The sequence below is a fragment of the Lissotriton helveticus genome, chromosome 12, assembly GCF_964261635.1.
Source record: "Lissotriton helveticus chromosome 12, aLisHel1.1, whole genome shotgun sequence".
Classification (NCBI taxonomy): domain Eukaryota; kingdom Metazoa; phylum Chordata; class Amphibia; order Caudata; family Salamandridae; genus Lissotriton; species Lissotriton helveticus.
This window is the reverse complement of record NC_136073.1, coordinates 309106254-309125622: the sequence shown is the minus strand read 5'-3', so window position 1 is coordinate 309125622 and position 19369 is coordinate 309106254. Positions and strand designations below refer to the sequence as shown.

The following is a 19369-nucleotide window of genomic DNA, read 5'->3' as shown; positions in this document are numbered from 1 at the left end:
CCTGTTTTTCATTCTGTAGATACTATCATTGCCATTCCTTAGTGTAGGAAGCTGGCTCTGTATATACTATACAAAAGTGAGGTATAGTGTGCACAGAGTCCAGTGGAACCCCAAAGGTAGGCAGAGGTAAAGTTAGATAGCACCTCACTCTCAATTTGTGGTAGTGTGGTCGCACAGTAAGGCAGTATCCAGTAAGGCAGTATCAGAGGACAGTGTTCAGCATTTGTTGTACACACTCAGTCAGCAAATTAATTCACACACTCAAAGACTGAACTTCAGACCAATTGTTTTTGTATCAAAAATATTCTTTTAGTTATTTTATTTCCTAGAACCAAGCAAGCCTGGCACAGTTAAGTGATACGTACTTTGCAGTAAATATACAGATTGTAAAACAGGTTGGTTTGCAATTGTAAATGTACTTTGATTTGATTACAGTAGTGTTACTGATAATGCAATGCTTTTCAGAATACAGTACATATACTTTGAATGGGACTTTCAGTAAGATTACAGTTACTTTTGGATTACTTTTCTTACTCAGAGTAATATACCTGGATACTATTCTGGGGCATTTCCCGTAAACAGGTAAGTAAAATAGTTTTTGTTAAACATTACAATTTTAAAGAATTTCTTTAGGTTTTCAAACTCCACACTTAGAGATTTTTCACAGAAAAACAGTCAATATTATCCTCTGGAGGAAAATAGTGTTATCGGTTTTGAGGTAAGTATTTGGTAGTCGGAGTTGAGGTTCTGGTGGTAGACTCAGGGGTCCCCCAGGGTCAAGGATGCACTCTAGTTATACCCTCAGCGGCACTTGGGTGGCCGGGTGCAGAGGGCTGAGGTCCAATGTTATCCAATGGGGGATATGGGGCCTCCGGTTGGTGGCTGCTGACAAGCAGGCCAATTGGTTGTGGGAGCAAAGCTCTTGGACTTTAGCTCAGGGCAAATGGGGAAACAAAGTAGCACCAAAGGTGCACCCTCTGCGAAACCATGTGCAGGGTGCTGTTTCGACATCGGGAGCCCCGTTGTTTTCAATGGGGAACCTCCGGTTTGCAAATGCACTGCAGGCTTGGGGACAAAGGTCTTCTGGGTGCGACCACCTTCGAGAGGTAAGTTGGGAAGTTAGGGGTTGATTAGGCACTATCGATTTGGGCACCCAAGGTCGTGGGGCGTCGGGTGCAGGTGTGCCTTTTGGGGGCGGATCTTTTTACCAGCTCCTGGTCATGGTTGGGGGGACCTTCCAGATTTAGGCTGCATGCATCGGCTGAAGCCTTAAGGCAGGCCAGGGGTTGTTGAATCTTGGGTCAGGACCGATGGGGTGACCTCCTCGTTGTGTTTGCCCACTTAAGCTCGACCGTTGACTACGGGTGCAGAGTGGGGCGGATTCGCGGTGTTCACGGGAGATAAAGTCTTTTCACTTGAAGGCAGGCAGTTCCTCCAGGGTTTTCGAGGTTGCTAGCTGTAGGACACACCAGGATTTTGCAGGAGCAGGTTCGAGGTGGAGACAGGCCGGTAGGGCTGGGGCCAAGTCAGTGGGCATCTTCCTCTTGTTAGCTGATGCACGGCTGTTCGGTCCTTCTTCTTCTTCTCCTTGTAGTTTCTTCTTGTCTGAGGCAGCAAGGTCCAAGGATGCCCCTAAATACTAGATTTAGGGGCGTTACAGGTAGGTAAAATAAGGGACCAATGGGTACCTTCCCTGGGGTGGGTACACCTCCTATAATGCCACCCTCCAGTGGGAGGGGGAATGAACCTGTCCCTGGTTGGCTAAGTACCCCCATCTGCAAGATGGCAGGGACTGAGAGTCGTGCTTCACCTTGCCTCCCCCACCTGAGGGGTGGGGTTGGCAGAGGTGGGCACACCTCTCTTCCTCACTTGTTTTTCCCTCCGGTTCGCCTGCCAAAATTGGGGGTCAGAACCGGTGGGGACTAGCTGCTGGAAGCAGCAAGTTGCCTGGGGAAGCTCACAAAGGCAGCAAGCCTTTGAAGCTTCCCCTTCGTGAACCCTGCCCATCCATGGGGAGGAGGCTTGGCATCTCGTCCCAGGATTTGCATTGTTTCAGGCTCCAGAGAGCAGCAGGCTCTCGACCCAGGGGTCCAGAAACATGTTTGGTGGTGGCAGCTGAAAGCAGCCACTCAGCCTGTACACTAGTGGTAGGTTAGTTTTCAGGGGGAATCTCAAAGATGCCCTCTCTGTGCATTTTTCATTAATTCCCACACTGGCATCAGTGTGGGTTTAATGTGCTGAGAAGGTTGATACCAAACTTCTCAGTTTTCAGTGTAGCCAATATAGTGCTGTGGAGTTCTTAATGAAAAACTCCCAGCACCATATGCTCTTAATGGCGGCACTGCACTTACAATGTCTAAGAATGGACTTAGACACTGTAGGGGTACGGGGCTTATTCCCCCTCACCACTGGTATAGTGCACCCAGCTAGAGGGATGACTGATCTATGCCAGGGCAGTGGGTTTCAGGCATGGCACACATGTGTGCCATGTCGGCTCTTCACTTTGTTCTGCACCAAGACACGTAGCCTGCAAAAGCAGTGTGTGAGTGTAAGGGTACGGGACCTCTAAGGGTGGCACAATTAGTGCTGCAGCCCTTAGAGGCCTTCTCTGGTCACAGTGCCCTGGGTACCTGTGGTACCATTTACCAGGGGCTGACCTGTGGCCAGAGATGCCGATTGGGTTTAGGCTTCAATGCAGTTTTAGGGAAAGAACATAGGCCCTGGGTACCTGATTAGCAGGAGCCCAGGGCGCACTCAGTCAAAGCACATCAGCAATTCAGCAAAAAGTGGGGGCAGACATGCAGCAAGAAGGCACTTTCTCACACTTAGGACCCCAAAAAACGTAAGAGGCTATGGAGGGACTGTGGATGGAACAAAGGATCAAGTGTAAGGAAGAAAGGGGCCCCTACCTAACAGGATAAACCCTGGTAAGGAAACTATTTTTTAGAAACAAAAGATTAGCACCGGGTTTTGCGCATGGTTCAAGTTATCAATTAGACGTTAAATAATTGTATAATTCATAACACATGATAACCTTATATGTATTTTCACTTTATCCAGTATTATGGGTGTCTTTCATAGATTCACATGCCTGAATCATTCCCCGTCGTCGAGACGGGAGTCCCCGGTACATAGAAAAGTAATGTCCTATAGACATACATAGAGAAAAGTAGGCCTAAGGGCCTTGCCTTAGTAGCCTATCTATGTCCTTTTGTAAAAAGGACCACATTCCAGAAGGTAGCCAATCAGCTACCACCTCCCTCTAGAACCTTCCTGTCAGGAGCCTCAGTCTCTCAGATTTTCTACCGCACGTTGTGCTAAGGGAGTCTCCTCTGAGCTCTGCTCAGATTCTGTGTTTATTTTCACTTTATTAAATAACTTTGCTTTTCTATTATGGATTTTCTTCAAATACATTCTTTAAAGATAAAGAATTTTATTTTAGAGCCTGTGCTTCTTGTTCCAAGAAGTTGCTCTGCTCTGTTTCTCTCACTGACCGCAGGCCAAAGACTGCAAGGTATGTCGCACTTTCTCAAGTAAGTTTTTTGAGAGGTCGTGAAGGGCGACTTTTAATATGGTTAAGACCAGAAAGGAGGCTTTTTATTTTCTCCAGTTACTGTGATGAGGCGTTGCCCTCAACGTCTAGGAGACCTCAAAAGAGAAGAGAATCTCCTCAGACTGATTCCTCAGGGGGACGTCCTGAGAAGGCCCTCAAAAAGACCACTCATGGGTCTTATGGGCGCAGTCCTTCAAAATCTCCTCACTCTGCGGAAAAGGAGAGTAAAGGACTTGCTTTTGGAGAAAAATCATATAAAAAAGACGACTTCTGAGCCGTCAAAATCACCTCCTCTGATCATGGCACCCTTCAAAAAGGGCGTCTTCTTTACCTCCTGAGGTAAAGACTAAGAAGCCAACATCATCAACAGGATCGTCGACGGAAAACACCATCATCATTGCCTTTTACAGCCTCTTCGTCTACGATGGCCTCATCTACGAAGGCCTCTGTAACAAATAACGGTCCTTAATGCAGTAGATGAGAACAGAAATAATTTATTGAAGATATGTTCCAGATCAAGTTGATAGTAAAGGAGTATATAAGTCCAATTGTAAAACCCCACCAGGAGCAGATGGATTCATGCTCAGCCTAAGATGTAACTGACTCGTGACAGTCTCTGACAGCAGTTGAAACGCTGCACTCACAGTTTGCCTTGTTGTCCCCTCTTGACAAAATAAAACAAGGTCTGCCTTCCATTAATAGTTAAACACGCAGCGATGAATCTGGCACTTCCTTAACAGTAGCATCATTCCCCCTGACAAGTTTTCCTCTTGTCGGGCTGTTACGTTATACGTATAATCCAACGGTGAATAAGTCAAACACAACGTCACGTTTAACACGGTAAAATATATACAGGACACAGTCTTTAACGCGGCAAAATAAAGCTGTTGACAGATGCTTCTGCGCACAAATCCTCTGCTTTCTCTCCTAACAAGGATGCTTTCTCACTTGTAATATTGAAAAGTATATAAATACTGCGCATCCACTTCTTCACAACTAATGGCAGAATATGACCCATATCAAAGTTTAACGCCTAGTTCTCAGACCAATAATGTCCAAATTATGCAGTTAGAACTCAAACACCCTGGGGAAACAGGCTGTCCAGATCACAAAATACACTGGTGGGGTTAACCAAGGTGCTTTCCTTAAATACCTTTTCCTTTTCTGCATCAAGAAGTTCTTCAGTTGCAGTAATCTTTAATTCCTTAGTTGCAGTAACTCATTGAATCATCTTCTTCCTTCACACATAGGTTCAGTCCCTCGTCGCCAAATTTGTATGGCGATTAACGGTCCTTAATGCAGTAGATGAGAACAGAAATAATTTATTGAAGATATGTTCCAGATCAAGTTGATAGTAAAGGAGTATATAAGTCCAATTGTAAAACCCCACCAGGAGCAGATGGATTCATGCTCAGCCTAAGATGTAACTGACTCTGCCTTTCAAGCATACACAAATAGAACACTCTGTGACATAATAGATGCATGCTGAGCAAGTAATAACAAACACTAAAGAAGGACAGGGAAGATGGACAAGCAGGATGTAACAGCCTCGTTTACGATGGCCTCGTCTACGATTGCCTCGTCTACGATGGCCTCATCTATCATTCCAACATTTTCATTAATTTCGTAATTTCCTGTATATAGGAAAACAAGATAACTTCTTTTCGAACATGTTTTCCTAATTCTATCTACTATATAAAACAATTGTTGTCGGTACCTGGGGTTTGCAATTTGGAACGAATCGGTCTTCCTGGTTTATGCTTCTATTATATGGCTTCTTCAATTAATCTTAAGGCCATGTATCCGTTCTGCTGTGTGACATAAACATGAACCAATAAACACCTAGTTGGTATTTCTGTTTATCCTTTATTCTACCCGCTCTATAAAACTGTTTCATTTAACTGAATACCCAGATATGCTCTTTTTATGCCACATATCTTTATATGTTATTGTTTCACCACACAGTCATCACTTGTAACTATCACTCACTTAAGCACCTTATTGTAATTGTGATACCTATGTTATTAATGTTTTGGACGACCCTTGTTCAGTTCTTTCTATGATTAACTCATGCCTGATTTTCAAAATAAGAAAAGAATTGCGAAAATCAAAACTGTGGTGTGTATGTTTTCTCCTTTCCTTTTCAAAAGGTTACGTTATCTCTCCCTTTCGTAAACACTTTGAAAAGTATTTCCAAGAATATTATTGTGAAATATATACAAAGGGCTATAAATAATTGAATCTGACAAAGAAATGTGTGTATTCCCAACAGAACCATTGTTTTTGTATATATCTTAGAACCCAGGTTCTGAGGGTCACTGGGCCACTCCATTAGATTTAATGATTGTTCTCCACCCAGCAATGCAGCTGAGTTAGAGAGATGTCAGTGCGCAAGCATGTTTTGCCGTCCTAAGACGGCCGGCCAAACCGACATGCGCACTGACAGCAGTGTCCACCAATCCTCCACTATTCCTAGTAAGGACCGACCCCAGACACCTAACACACCACAGCTCTGGAATACCCTCCAAAATTTACCGCTATCTAAATCTACTTTTTAGTACCAGACTAACTGACGCACACATGGTACTCTTCTCCCTGTCCTGACATTGATGGCAATTGGGTGTGTTGAGGGGATGTTTAATGTTGTTTTGTATGGGGAAAATTTTTGAAAAGTTGCTGTTATGTGACAACTGCCTGAACAGAATTTGATGTCTGTACGTAGGCGCTCTCATATGATGTGACATTAACATCGCTGTACAACCACATCTGTTTTTGGTAAAAAGGCTTAATAAAATTTTTTTGAAACAATATGTGAATGTACCAGTATTTGCCAGGATTTTCCCCAGCTGAATTTCAGCATATATGACCTGCCAAAATTTGTCTGCAGATGTGGATTTTATCGCACTCCTAAACTTGTAATTGTGTGCTCAGGGATTGTTAATTACTGGAGAACACGTAATCAGGACCATTGACGACAATTAACTTTTTAAATACTGTACTCCTGAAAAATAGCATCATTCTCACTGGAGGGACTTTTTTTAAGATAATACATTTTGAGGTAACAAAGAACGATGCTGGAAAATAGCAGCAGGATTTTCTAGGGTTACAAGAAAGAAGCTTTCACTACACTTCAGTATTTTCTTATTTTTAGAATGCAGAAGTTGGTACGAATTTCATCAAACTCCCGTCAACCACTGCAAAAGCACTGAAAGAAAAAGATGACAGCATTTACTGCCAGCCTGAAGTGCTTTGTGAGGGTAAGAAGCAATATCATTTTCAATCCAAATAACAGACTAACATGTCCCACCGCTCAAATGAACTTTATATTTCACTATACTTTATCACTATACTAATTCACCACTAATTCTTTTTGAGTTCCGTAGTAGTGTACTACTCGCAGAAAAAGTGCTTCGATGCCTCGTCTATGGGGTAGTAAGCTCTATATAAATGCAAGTACAATACAATACAACACAATATGTGCATATACTTGTGTTTTTATTTGTATTTTCTTACGAAACTAGAGACACTTTATGCATAGTAACAAGGTAATAGTACACTTTTTGCTGTCAGATCATGAAGATACGCATACAATAAAAGTAGCAGTTTTGGTGGAGGAAAACTGGTGAATGGTACATGACCATCATGGTGAAATACCTATATATAACAAATTAAACCCCCAGTCAGTTTACCAATTCTGTATCCAAAAAATGCACACATACGTGTAACAAACTGATGGTAAGACAAAACTGACTTGGTAACATTAATTTAAAAGAGGTGACGATGTTTCAGGGCTGCAACGAGATAAAAGCACACATTCTGTAGTCTCCAACACTGGAGTTCTTCAAGGATGGCTGAAGGAACTATATAAACTGGACACATATGAAAGACAGATATATGAGATCCAAGACCAAATGCATGTATGATAATATATGGGGCTCCAGTATGAGACGAGAACCATAGGCTTCTGTGAGTGACAGAAGACGCACTTCCCCTCTTAGAATACACATGCGCTGTGGGCCGATGGGGGAACAGACTGCACAGCCCAGGGGCAGGATTGAATCCAGATAAGTGCACTCTGGGGGTATTTTCCTTATGTCTTCCCTGTTTGTCCTTTTCCATGTTGGAAGGGTGTACTGGAACAAAGGGAACGGGGAGCGGACACCTTCCTCAAGATAATGAGTCTGTGCTGCAGATACATGTTGTGGATGAGGGAAGTTTCTGTGCCCTGCACCAGGACAGGTTGGGATTGAGGTGGGAGGGATGGCTTTGTCTGCAACTTCGACCTCATGGTACTGGATACTTTGTATATTGTTCCTTGAAGAAATGCCCTCAGCAGAAGGCCTTTCGACCCTGATGGATCCCAGATCCTATGGGTGGTCGGTAGAAAGACATGAGTGGAGAAAATGCTCACTATAATATATTATTTTGAATATTACTCATTTGCCTTCTCTTTCTTAGAATTTGGTCCCATTCCAGTATACTATTTCCACTGTTCTAAGAGAACCCCGAATAGATATGATTCCTCTGTACTTATTTCCACATAATTGTTTCCTTGTAATCCCCACAACTGGACAATACTAAAAAAAACTTGTAAAGAAATGTTTAAAAAAATTAAAAAGCACACGTTCTCTGAATAACTCCTAGAAATGGGTGCTAGTTGCAGGTTTCGAGTCATACTACTAGTAGTGTTATATTACATCTCCTTTGGCCTCTTATTCTTCCTGTGCGGAAATTTTGAAAGCTTCGATTTCCGCACTGAAGAATGGAGCCAACAACTGCACATTTATTTATTTTTTTCTTTGAAGAAAGCCATCTTCCCCCCCTTGAGAAAGTTCTTCCCCTACACCTCCAACAACTGTTGCAGCAATCCATTGCTCTTCCCATACGGGAATGGTAGCTACCCCAGCCCTCTATTTTAGTATCTTTTCGACCACTTCTGGGTGGGGGGTGATTAGATAGGATTTTGCCGATGCCCACAAACATACTTGCTTGTTTGCATTCACAAATTTAGGGGCCGATTAGGATGGCGGTTTTTCCGCATCCTCCGGGCCGGCGGAAGTGTCCGCCGGCCTGGAGGATGCGGAAAAACCGCGGCGGAGACTCCAAAGACCCACCGCCAAATTAGGATGGCTGGTGGGTCTGGAATTCCGTCCGCCGCTTTTCCGCCGCGGTCGGCTTCCGACCGCGGCGGAAAAGCTATAACATGGCAGGCGGTGTCTATGAGACACCGTCCGCCATATTATGATGTTGGTGTAAATATGCTTTTCCACGGCGGCTTTTCCGCCATGGAAAAGCATACGGACATTCACTTTGGGGGCCCGTTGCGGGCCCCCTGGGTGAATGGGGGGTGGGGGGTGCACATGGGGGGTACCTATGGTACCCCCCTGCATTTGCGTACACAAAGCAGCAGGCACCGTGCGGTGCCTGCCGCTTTGTGCATGTAAATGCAACACATGCATTTTTAACATTGCGGCGGGTGCAGCTTGAAGCTGCACCCGCCGCAATGTTAAAAATAGAGGATGTGACCGCCACCCTGGCGGTCACATCCTAATTGCCATGGAGGGACCGCCGCTGCCCATGCGGACGGTCCCTCCTACTCAGGGGTGGCGGACGGACGCAAGTCCGTCCGCCATCCTAATCGGCCCCTAAGACTGCAAAGTCCTCCTTGTAAGGACCACTTCAAAACACTTGCATGGGATTTAATACTTCACATTATTGTCGCAGAGTCACAATAGTAAATTTATTTGTGCCTGCCAAGAATCCTTCTGTGACTTTCTGGAAGATATAAATGATGTATTTTAATCTGTCAACTCAAGTCAACGAACACAATACCTTTCTTCATAGGTACCTCAGTTCTTTAAATGATTTTAATGCACATTTCTTTCCTGAAACAGAAACTGAAAGTGATCATTATCAAAAAAATGTCATAAATGTAATTTCCTCTTTATTGTTTAGCGAGGGCATTTGCACTGTGACACCGTAAACCACCTGTACCTGCCACTAAAAAGTGGACAATCATCTCTTTGCCATTTTGCTTGGAGTTCCATAATTTTTGTGTCCCTGCTTACATTACAAATACAAAATCTGTGTTTAGCAATCATGGCTTTTAAAGAGTACATGTCATAATAGAGTGAACACTTACTCATAGGCCTACATTACAAGTGGCCGATCAGAATAACAAGTTTTGGTTATTCATGTAGAGATTTTGACTGCTCAAACAAGCCACAATCTCCATGTGAAATTTTGGGTGAACAGATGAAGGAATCAGAGCTGACACACTGATTCCCACAAGTATAATCCTTGTTATTACCCCAGTCCCGGATTTAGCGCCACCCCCGGTAATGGAAATTCTGGGACAGGGAAATAATGGACATTAATTTGGGGCACTTGTTATTAATGCCTTAATAGTTTACATTGAAGTATTGCATCACTTTTGATAGAAAGTAGAAAAGGAGAGAAAAGGAACTCAAAGGGATCAAAGGCAAGGGGCAGGGGCCTACCACAGGGCACGTATCCCATGAGGAGCATAAGGGTTTCTGGTCCCCTGGTCCAGAGAGGCCCCTCACCACCTGTCAATTGTGCCCTGGGTGTGGGGGTGAGTTAGACCTGGCATCATTGGCATGGGTTTTCCCTATATTTTTGCCTTTGCCTCCTGTTATTTTGCTCTGTGTTGGGCTTCATTTTTGCTGGTCTAAATGCTTTGGGCACTTTGCCACTGCTGTTCAAGTGCTCCCTTGTAAATTGTTATTATGGATTGGTGATTCCATGGTTGGCATATCTGATTTACTAGTCAGTCCCTAATACAGTGCTCTGTGTGTGCCCAGGGCCTAAAGCAAATGCTGCTAGTGGGCTTGCAGCACTGATTATGCCACCCACACAAGCAGCCCTTTAAACTAAGTCACAGGCCTGCCATTGCAGAGCCTGTGGGCAGTCTAGTACTGTCTGTCGACTTGGCAAGTGCACCCACTTGCCAGGACCTAACCTTCCCTTTTCTCACATGGTAGTCACCACTAAGGTAGACCCAAGGTACCCCTGTGGGCAGGGTGCAGTGTATGTTAAAGGTAGGACATGCGCTGATGTGTGTGACATGCCCTGATAGTGAAATACTGCCAATTTCGATTTTCACTATTGCAAGGCTGCCCGTTCCCATCGGATGGAATGGGGAGTTTGCTTATAACATCCTATAAGCATAACTATCCCTTAGAAGTTTAGTATGCCTGAACTCACAATGTTAAAATAGATCTTTTAGTGAGGGTGATTTTTACATTATGTTAGAAAATATCACTTCTAGAAAGTAGGTATTTTCTTGCTTAGCCATCTAGTGTGCCTCTTCTAGGTTTGTGTATTGATTGTCTGGTTTTGAAGTGACAGGGGCTGTGGAGGTGCAGTGGCTCCAGAGAGTCGGATGAGTCAGGGCTGGGCCCTTCATTTCTACTATAAATTAATACACAGAAACATTCCTTTTCAGAAATCACCCCTTTTCTTCATCATGAGTGCTTGTATACCTCAGTGACTGGTGGTCTTGTCCACTGCGTAGAATAGCTGCTAACACTCTCTAACGGCAGGGGGGCCATGTGTAATTCTCTATAAGTGCTGCTACCTTGTCCTATGTGAAAATTCAAGCTTTCAGTTTGTTACTGCTCCCACAATTCATGCAACCACTCACTTTCTGCAAAAAACGTAAACATTGTGGAAAAAACATGGCTTTACTTGTTTAAACTAAAAGCTACATTTGAATCCACAGAGTAAAATTCCCAGGGCTCAGCAGGTACCACTCTGCTGCGCTCAGCAGAGTCTTTGCGTCATGGACTAGTGAATGGGGGAGGCTACTCGGCCCGAGAGCAGTCCAAAGATCAAAGAGTCCATGGTGTTACGTAAACGGAAAGGCTGTCTTGGAAGATATGATTGGGGCACCTGGGAGGCCCTCCTATGGTTTACTCCTCACCTATAAGTGTGCCATGTCGTGAGTCTCTCATGTTAATTCCCTGTAACATTATCCTAAGGATCTTTGGGGGCCTTGGGCAACACATGTATCCGAGACCCCTTATCGATAAAAAACTTTTTTTTACCCAGTTTTAGCAAGGCCAAGCTGGCATGATACCAAAATATATTTTAGAGATGCAGTCAAACAAAAACAGTTGAAATATGTTTCTCTCCTGGCTCCAAAAATCCTTAACATGACACTGGGCAGAGAGAGAAAGTCAAAGATATCTATAGGTGAAATAGAAAGAAAGTTTACTTCACAGGGGCCCCTTGCACTTTGCCCATGCCTTAAAATATCTCTAATGCTGTATAGTTCTTGCCTGCTCCCACTGCCTGGGGCCCTAGGTTTACTGACTGGGCTTACGGTCTCTTGACAGCGATCGATGACGAAGGGCAGCTGTTAAGTGTGACCCCTCCCCCATGGGTGCAGGGATGTGCGCTACTTCTGTGGGCATAGTGTTTTTGATGGAGAGAGTTGTAACAATTCCAACTTCAAACATCTAGTTACAGCTCCTATCTGTGTCACTTTTCATTATTGTCTTCCTAAACCTTAATGGTTGCAACCGCTGATGTCTGAAGAAAGTCTCAAAAACTCACAATTATTGGGTCCAATATAAATCCTCACCCACCTACAAAATCCTTTTTTAGATTGATAAAGCCACAACATGTTTTTCTGAATCCTAATAAGAATAACAACTTACAAATAAATGGATTAGTGGCCATAAAGGTTACTGAGTGGAATGTTTTTCTTGTGAAGCCCTCTCTAAATGCACATCAATCATCCAAAAACCCACAATTATAAATTAAAAAATGTGTTATTCTGAACAAGTACAGTATTGTTAACAGTCTATTATCTATCATCGTAGAGGGAGGGGATCACTCAGTGGCTAGAAGCAGGCCCCACTGCGCAGGTGGGCCCCCAACCTTCTAGGGGGGCCAACCCATTAGGGCGTCTCCATTGTACATTAGACGACCAATTCAAATCTTTGAGATAAGGGAGACTCAGGGGCCCCCATCATGTTCTGCAGATGACTGGCACCACCCTTCATAAAAAGCGGAGAACATTTACAAACCTAATGACCCTCCTGAACATAAAATTAATGTGGACTGCCTGGCAAGCCGAGAAGAATTTCAGAGGAAAAAGACTTGTGACAAATAGCGGTGAACTGGTAGTCCAGAATTGAGGCCACTTGAAAACCTTACTATTGAAACCCTCCCAATCCATGAGGGGGTGAGTTTGATGGAATCATAGTCCCAAGCACAAAGGTCTGATACTGCTGTTGTGAGACCCAGTGAAGACATCACAAGAATTGGCACATGGACTGTAGTTTTGCTTAGCTGAGGACCTGTCACTGTGAAAAGATGGCACAGATTCTGCTCTTACTCCGTATTCCCTGTGGGACGGCAATGTCCCCTGCATGATGTACAGTCCTGTTTCCTGTCCTGCGTAACCAAACTGCATATACCTGTCATCCTGGTATTTGATTTTTAGTCATACCACACACTAATCCCGCGCACGTTGACCCGGTCTTTCCTGATGATAGGTTCTGGTCCTTGTCTTGAGTTGGGAGGGGAGCACCAAGCAGACTATCATAGTGATATAGGACTGTCACTCCACTCTTTCTGGAGACTGTCTGGTAGGCAGAGCAGCATTGCAGATGAAGACCAGGCTTGGAAGGTGGCCTGGCCAGGACACATGAAAGGGTAATTGACCCAAACCGGTTCTAAGGAAGCAGGCCTGGAATACACATCTTCTGTCTGTTATTCTAGTATACAATTGAGAGCCCAAGACCCATCATTGTTCATTGCTGTGGTCTCTTCTACTGAGGAGGGGGTAAACAGTAGAGCACTCAGGAACTTCTAAGCAGCCAAGGGCTGTTGCACTGACTAGCAACTCCCCAGAAGTGAGGGAACATCGCCTGTTATCCGATCTGAAGGAAGACTTACTGGACTGCCCTGGGTGCCAAGACATCCTGCCTGTAAGCAAGTTAAGGAAGTGCTAACCCTGCAGAAGAAGCTGATTTTGGAAGGGATGTCAGAACTGACTGTTCCATAGGGTCCATCCAACAGAGACCCGCTAAGCACAGGTGCAGAAGGAATGGCAGTACTGAGTGACCCAGCTATGAGATCTTTGTCACTTATCCCCACCACAGCTACCAAGCTACCTGGAACCCGGAGCTGTGTGCCCTAGCGGTAGGCCTTACAGAAGCAGCCGGGATAAAAGCCTGCTGGTGACCCGTGGGCCCCACATTGGATTGAATGACTGTGGCTCTCCATAAATGTGATGCTGTGTCAGGTCCAGTTCAAAAGAACAAGAACTGCATGCCAAAGAATCATGGGGAAAAAATTGAAGTTGTTGACTCGAGGCACTGCGTGCCAAAGATTGCAGCTTCCAAAAAAATCATCAACTGCTGTTGTGTGGCCATCACGCTAAAAAAGATGCTCACCAGAGTGTAGATGTAGCTGCACAGTGAGTCAAAAAACGACAGACGCCCCATAATGAGCCACAAACTACAGCCAGCCACCCAGAAAAAGAACACTAATAGAAGCCTTTACTACTGATGTGACCCTTCAAGTGACAAGCTGTACGGCCAGCTGCCGAGCAGCTCCCTGGAAAAACTACTATTTGCCTCTTGAAATACTGCCATTTGCCTCCTGGAAGCTTCCTACGACTCGTGAGATCCCACTGCTGCAGGAGGGCTGAATGTGGACCAGTGTTGCTCCTTTGAACTAGGTGGGGAAAGGGGATGGGCCTAGGCCCGAGAGACTGAGTGCTAAGACCAAACAGAAGGAGCCTGATCTGCGTCTGTACTCCTTACCTCATATTCTGAATCAGAGGAGGGAGGTGCTGAGACCCATAAAAGCACGAAGACTTACACCTGCAAATCAGTTATATGCGCATTATTGAATCTGTAGTAGAATTCTGTGTTTTCTGTGTAATATAGTACTTGTCTTTTCTGCAAAGAGAAGCAGTGGGATGCACATTGATCATATTGCACTGCTGGGGCATGTTATTGATCATGAGCTTGAGTACTTCCACACTAACATGCCCAACAAGTCTGTTACTGTTCGTCCTCTCTGCCCCTGACAATCAAGTGCAGAAATGGCTCTTCTTTGCCCAGTTTGCAGAGCCAAAGTATGATAGACCGAGGGACAGCAGGGGCAAAAGGGTACAACGACCGGTGCTATGGTCCAGTAGCCCTGCCTGCCTGTGATCTCCTGAATAGGGTCTGACACTCCCCCTTCCTGATCTGATTGAGGTTCATAGAGGTAGTCGGAATATATAAGTGGGAGCAGCCTATGGAAATCACTAACACAGGTAAAACACTTGAGGAGCTGAACTCGGGAAGGCAGACTTGATGTAGATATTCCCATCAAATGCCAATCAGTGCCTGCACAACAGAGGTGGAAAAGACTGGTTGGGACATGAAGCACGGGAGGTGGTGAGCCACTGTCATCACAGGAGATCATTCAGTGATATCAGTGAGCATGTATAAAGTGGCTATCTTTCCCAGTGAACAGAGTATTCATCACACAAAATAAAGAAAGGACAGCCAGCCCCTTATACAAAGAAAATCCAATGGCTGTAATGTACTGATCCATGGGAACACAGAAGCCTGTAAATAGTCAAACCCCATATTGAGTCTTTTGACGGCTGGGGATCCATGGACAGCAGATCATGTATATGTGTACTGGCCATTATAAATATTGAGGTAGGTCTTGGGAAATGCAAAGTGACATTATCAATACAAAACAGCAAGCACAGGACTAGCTGCTTTTCAAAGTACTCATGAAAGCATTTGCACCAGTTACTTAATGCTTACATTAATAATAGTCTTGACAGGAAGGTTGAGTAACAATCTAGACACCAGCAGGGAAGCTACCAACATAAAGGCGGTTTATTTATTGAGTGGCTGAAAAAAACTCTGAATATTTCCTTGACCCCTGCCAAGGTAGGGTTGCAGTTTAAGATTTGCATCCCTGACCAAATATAGTTTCGAAAACATTGTTTCATTTTTTAACATGAAAGGAGGTGATATCTATTCAGTTTCCACTTGTGTTGGACCTGGCCCTTTTTGCAGGGTTATCCCCAAACGTTTTCCCTTCCTCTGCCTATTTTTCTGATATTCTTTTTGTTGGCTTTAAGGCACTTGGCACTTTTTTTCACTGCTAATCAGTGCTAAAGTGCATGTGCTCTCTCCTCTAAACATGGTATGATTGGTTTAAACCTGTTTGTCATTTACATGCATATCCCTTGTAAATTGGTATCCCATATACCCAGGGCATGAAAATTAAATACAACTAGTGGGCCTGCAGCACTGATTGTGCCACCCACAGACGTAGCCTTTTAAACTTGTCCCAGGCCTGCCACTGCAGGGCCTGTGGGCGCAGTTTACTGTCACTTATACTTGGCATTCAAAACTACTCGCCAAGCTTTAAACTCCCCTTTTATTACACATAGGTCACCATTAAGGTATGCCCTAGGCACCCTATTAGCAGGGTGCTGTGTAAGTAAAAGGTAGTACATGTGCCTTTATGTGTGAAATGTGCTGGTAGTGACAAACAGCCTATTAGGCGTTCACTGCTTTGAGGTCCACTCCTCTCAAAGGCTAGCATTGGGAATTCCCTTATTTAATTTGAAGTGGTAATTCCTGATCATAAAGGAGTGGCGTTGCCATGTTTGGTATGTTTAGAATAGTGGTGATAAATCCTTCTTACTGGTGTAGTTGGATTTTACATTTCTATTTTAGAATGCAAGTTTTAGAAAGTGGGCATTTCTCTGGGTTTGAGTCTTTGTGCTTTGCAACCTGACACCAGTACACGTCTGGGCTGGGTGACAGTTACACTTAGTGCATATTTTCTAGACAGCCACAATACAGGAAGAGCTGGATGTGACAGAGGATACATCTGCATTCATTTGAATACTGATAGTCTTCCTGGGCTGGGACAGGGAGGGGTGGTTCACCCTTTACATTTGTATAGGTTGTGTCCTGCCCTCAATCAAAGGGCTGATTTATCCCCTCCTAATCGTCTGGAGCCAAGGTTGGGTTGAAAGGGATTGTTGAGCACTTTTCAGGGTTCCTTTGAAGTCGCCCCTTGATCAAAGACATTTTTGCATATAAGTACAGCGGCTCTGATCCCATGTTTTTAGACACTGCATGGACTTGTAACCAGACACTGCTGGCTCTACAAACTTCCCATTGCCAGAGGACTGCTGTATTACCAGGAGGAACAGCCATTTGGACTACTTGCTTTGCTGTGCTGGCCTGCTGGACTGCTAGAGGGACTGCCACTCTGCAGCTGTACTTTTGGGCTGTCCTGCATGCCTGCTCCTCTCTTTGTGCCCCAAGTGTTCTCCAAGGGCTTGTTGGCTTGCCCCCTGTTCTCTGTAATCTCAGGGCCATAAAATATTGCCCCGAGCACGTCTGCCATGGTAATCTATTCCTACAGCGTGCCCTACAAAAGAGTTGTTCTCAATTGCGCTTGTGCTCTCTAAATCAGCGCCTGGTGAGCGTTGTTTATTGCTTCAGTTAGCGCGTGGTGAACGCTTCATTCGCCAGGATCTGGTTGTCCCTGCTTCGCTTGAATCCTTGGACAAGTGCTTAGAGTTTTTTCTGTTCACCATCGGTGTGCCTGGGGTCTCAGTCCACCGTTGGTGGCTGTTGAATGAGGCGTGTGGCCTCAAAAGGAATTTCGTGCAAAGTTCCCAGAGAGTGCTCCGGTCGCTTTCCAGAAGAAGTTGCCACCAGTGCATGTCGAGAGCTTTTTCTTGTGCTTGAGGACCATTGCGTGCCCCCACTGTCCGAGGAGTAGGGAGAACGTCCAGCGCACCCTTCGTTTTCCCAGTGCTGCCCTCTCAAGCTGGAGAGAGACGCTGCAAGGGAAACCCCTTCAAGGGGCAAGGGCTGCATGGAGGAACTCCACTGACGTGTGGTGGGCAGGCCCTGACCACCAGAAGAAGATACCTGAGACTGCTTTCATTTGATTCTCGGCAGAGGAGACACCTCTGGCCATCCCAAGAAGCCGACACTGCACTGCCTGTTCTGCTGGTGAGCTCCCTGTGGCGTGGTTCCAGGAGCGTGAAGCCCGCTCCTTGGCTGTTGCCGTATCCCCCCCAAGTACTGTGTGCAGCCTTGTATTTTCTACAGCTGCACCACGCTCTTGCAGGCAGCTGCACGTGATAATTCTGCAAACTGGAGACCAAGCAAGCTCTGCCCGCTATTATCTACAGTGTGTGCCCCCAACCCTGTTTGGCAGAACTTTGGGGGTACTTGGTTAGCAGTAGTATTCTGAGGTGAAACCTTGATGGAGGCCGCCAATTGCCGCATTTAGGAACTGGCCCAGGATTACTGTAATAAGGGTAGTAGGTGCACAAGGATTCCTGTGACCTACATGTAAAACTAAGTACCATAAAGTTTAATAGGAGTGCTGGTGAACTGCGCCCTGTGTGTTTTATGGTAATATTGTGATTTATGTGCTTTTTTTTCCTAATCTCACCTGCAAAGTTATACAAGGTTGTAAATTGCATGGTCGGGCTGCTAGGGTCCTTATAGTCCCTATATCTTCATGTTAAGGTAAAACTTCCCTCAAATTGGCACCTTTGTTTTGCATTTTGGCTCAGTATTAAAGCACAGTCTTGTATATAGGTATCATATTTGACTGAAAACCATTGTCCACTTTGTATAGTACCTACTCTTGCTGCTTGAATTTGTATTCGGTTTCTAATTGCACTTTAAAGGTCTCCATCACGCCCTGTTCTTATTGTGGAAGTCTTCTATTTAGGCATGCGTAATTTCACTTCATGTGGTTCGTACTATTCTAACACGCCCTAATTTTTTAATACTTCGCGCACAATATTATGGTTCTAATTGTACTCTACAGGCTGCCATCACTCCTTTTTAGGTCTCGCGACCTATCAATGCGCGCAAGCGCATTGAGGGAGCGAGAATTCAAGTGCTCAAAAAACTCGTGAAACCAAGGGTTTCGATCGTGCGGTTTTCATTAAGTTCACGTGAATCACGTGAGCAAACAAGCACGCGCATTCACGGCCGCACAGCACATCAAAGGGCTTCGCCCAGCGTGCGCTCTGCGGCTTCTCCTCCCCTAATTAGCAGCTTCTCCCATGTCTCTCCGGCTTCCCTCCGGCCATTTGCCGCACTCCTTGCCTCTGTCTTGCCTCCCCCTCCATTCTCCTCCCCTCGCTTGCATTCCCGCCCCCCACCAGGCTCTGCTCACAACAGGCAATCCCCCTTGTTTTTAATTGTTTCCTGCTTTCTTTGGCGCTTGTTTTTTTTTTTAACCCACAAATTGTAGGAGACTGCTCTCGTCTTGCAGATATAATCCACATCTTGTCACTGTTGTAGGTTATAATATTTACCCAGCTGGGTCAGATCGTTCTGTCACATTGTAACCTCCACATAGTTGCACCAACAACATCTCAGTTGACATTGCAGTAAGTCAGCATAGTCATAGGCATACATCATGGCCATCTTAAGTACTCGCTCATCTCGGAGGTAAAGCGCACTCCTACCAACGACTGATAACACCATAAAGAAGCCAGAAACAAAAAGCATTTGCAATGCAATAGGTCTCGCAATTGCGAGATTTAGATCTATTGGCATTGTAAATGAGAAGGTCTTTTATTTACGTTTTAAAAACAAAAACATAAATAAAAGTAATTGTCATTTACAATGCCAATAGCTCAAACTCGCGTAAATGCGAGACCTATTGGCAACGCCAGTGCTTGTTCACTGTGGAAGTCATCTGCTTTCACCAAGCACGAACGTTCAATTATGTTTTTAATCCTCATTCTTTTTCCCTTTTCCCTTCTTT

General features: G+C 44.8%; 1 protein-coding gene across 1 annotated transcript in view; it reads left to right on the top strand.

Annotated features, from left to right (window-relative positions):
• Positions 1-19369, top strand: part of BCO1 (beta-carotene oxygenase 1) — a 236689-nt gene that overhangs the window by 122363 nt on the left and 94957 nt on the right. The window contains exon 8 of the mRNA XM_078670768.1: positions 6705-6810. Within this exon, the coding sequence (XP_078526894.1) occupies positions 6705-6810 (106 nt within the window). The remainder of the gene's footprint in view (positions 1-6704; positions 6811-19369) is intronic.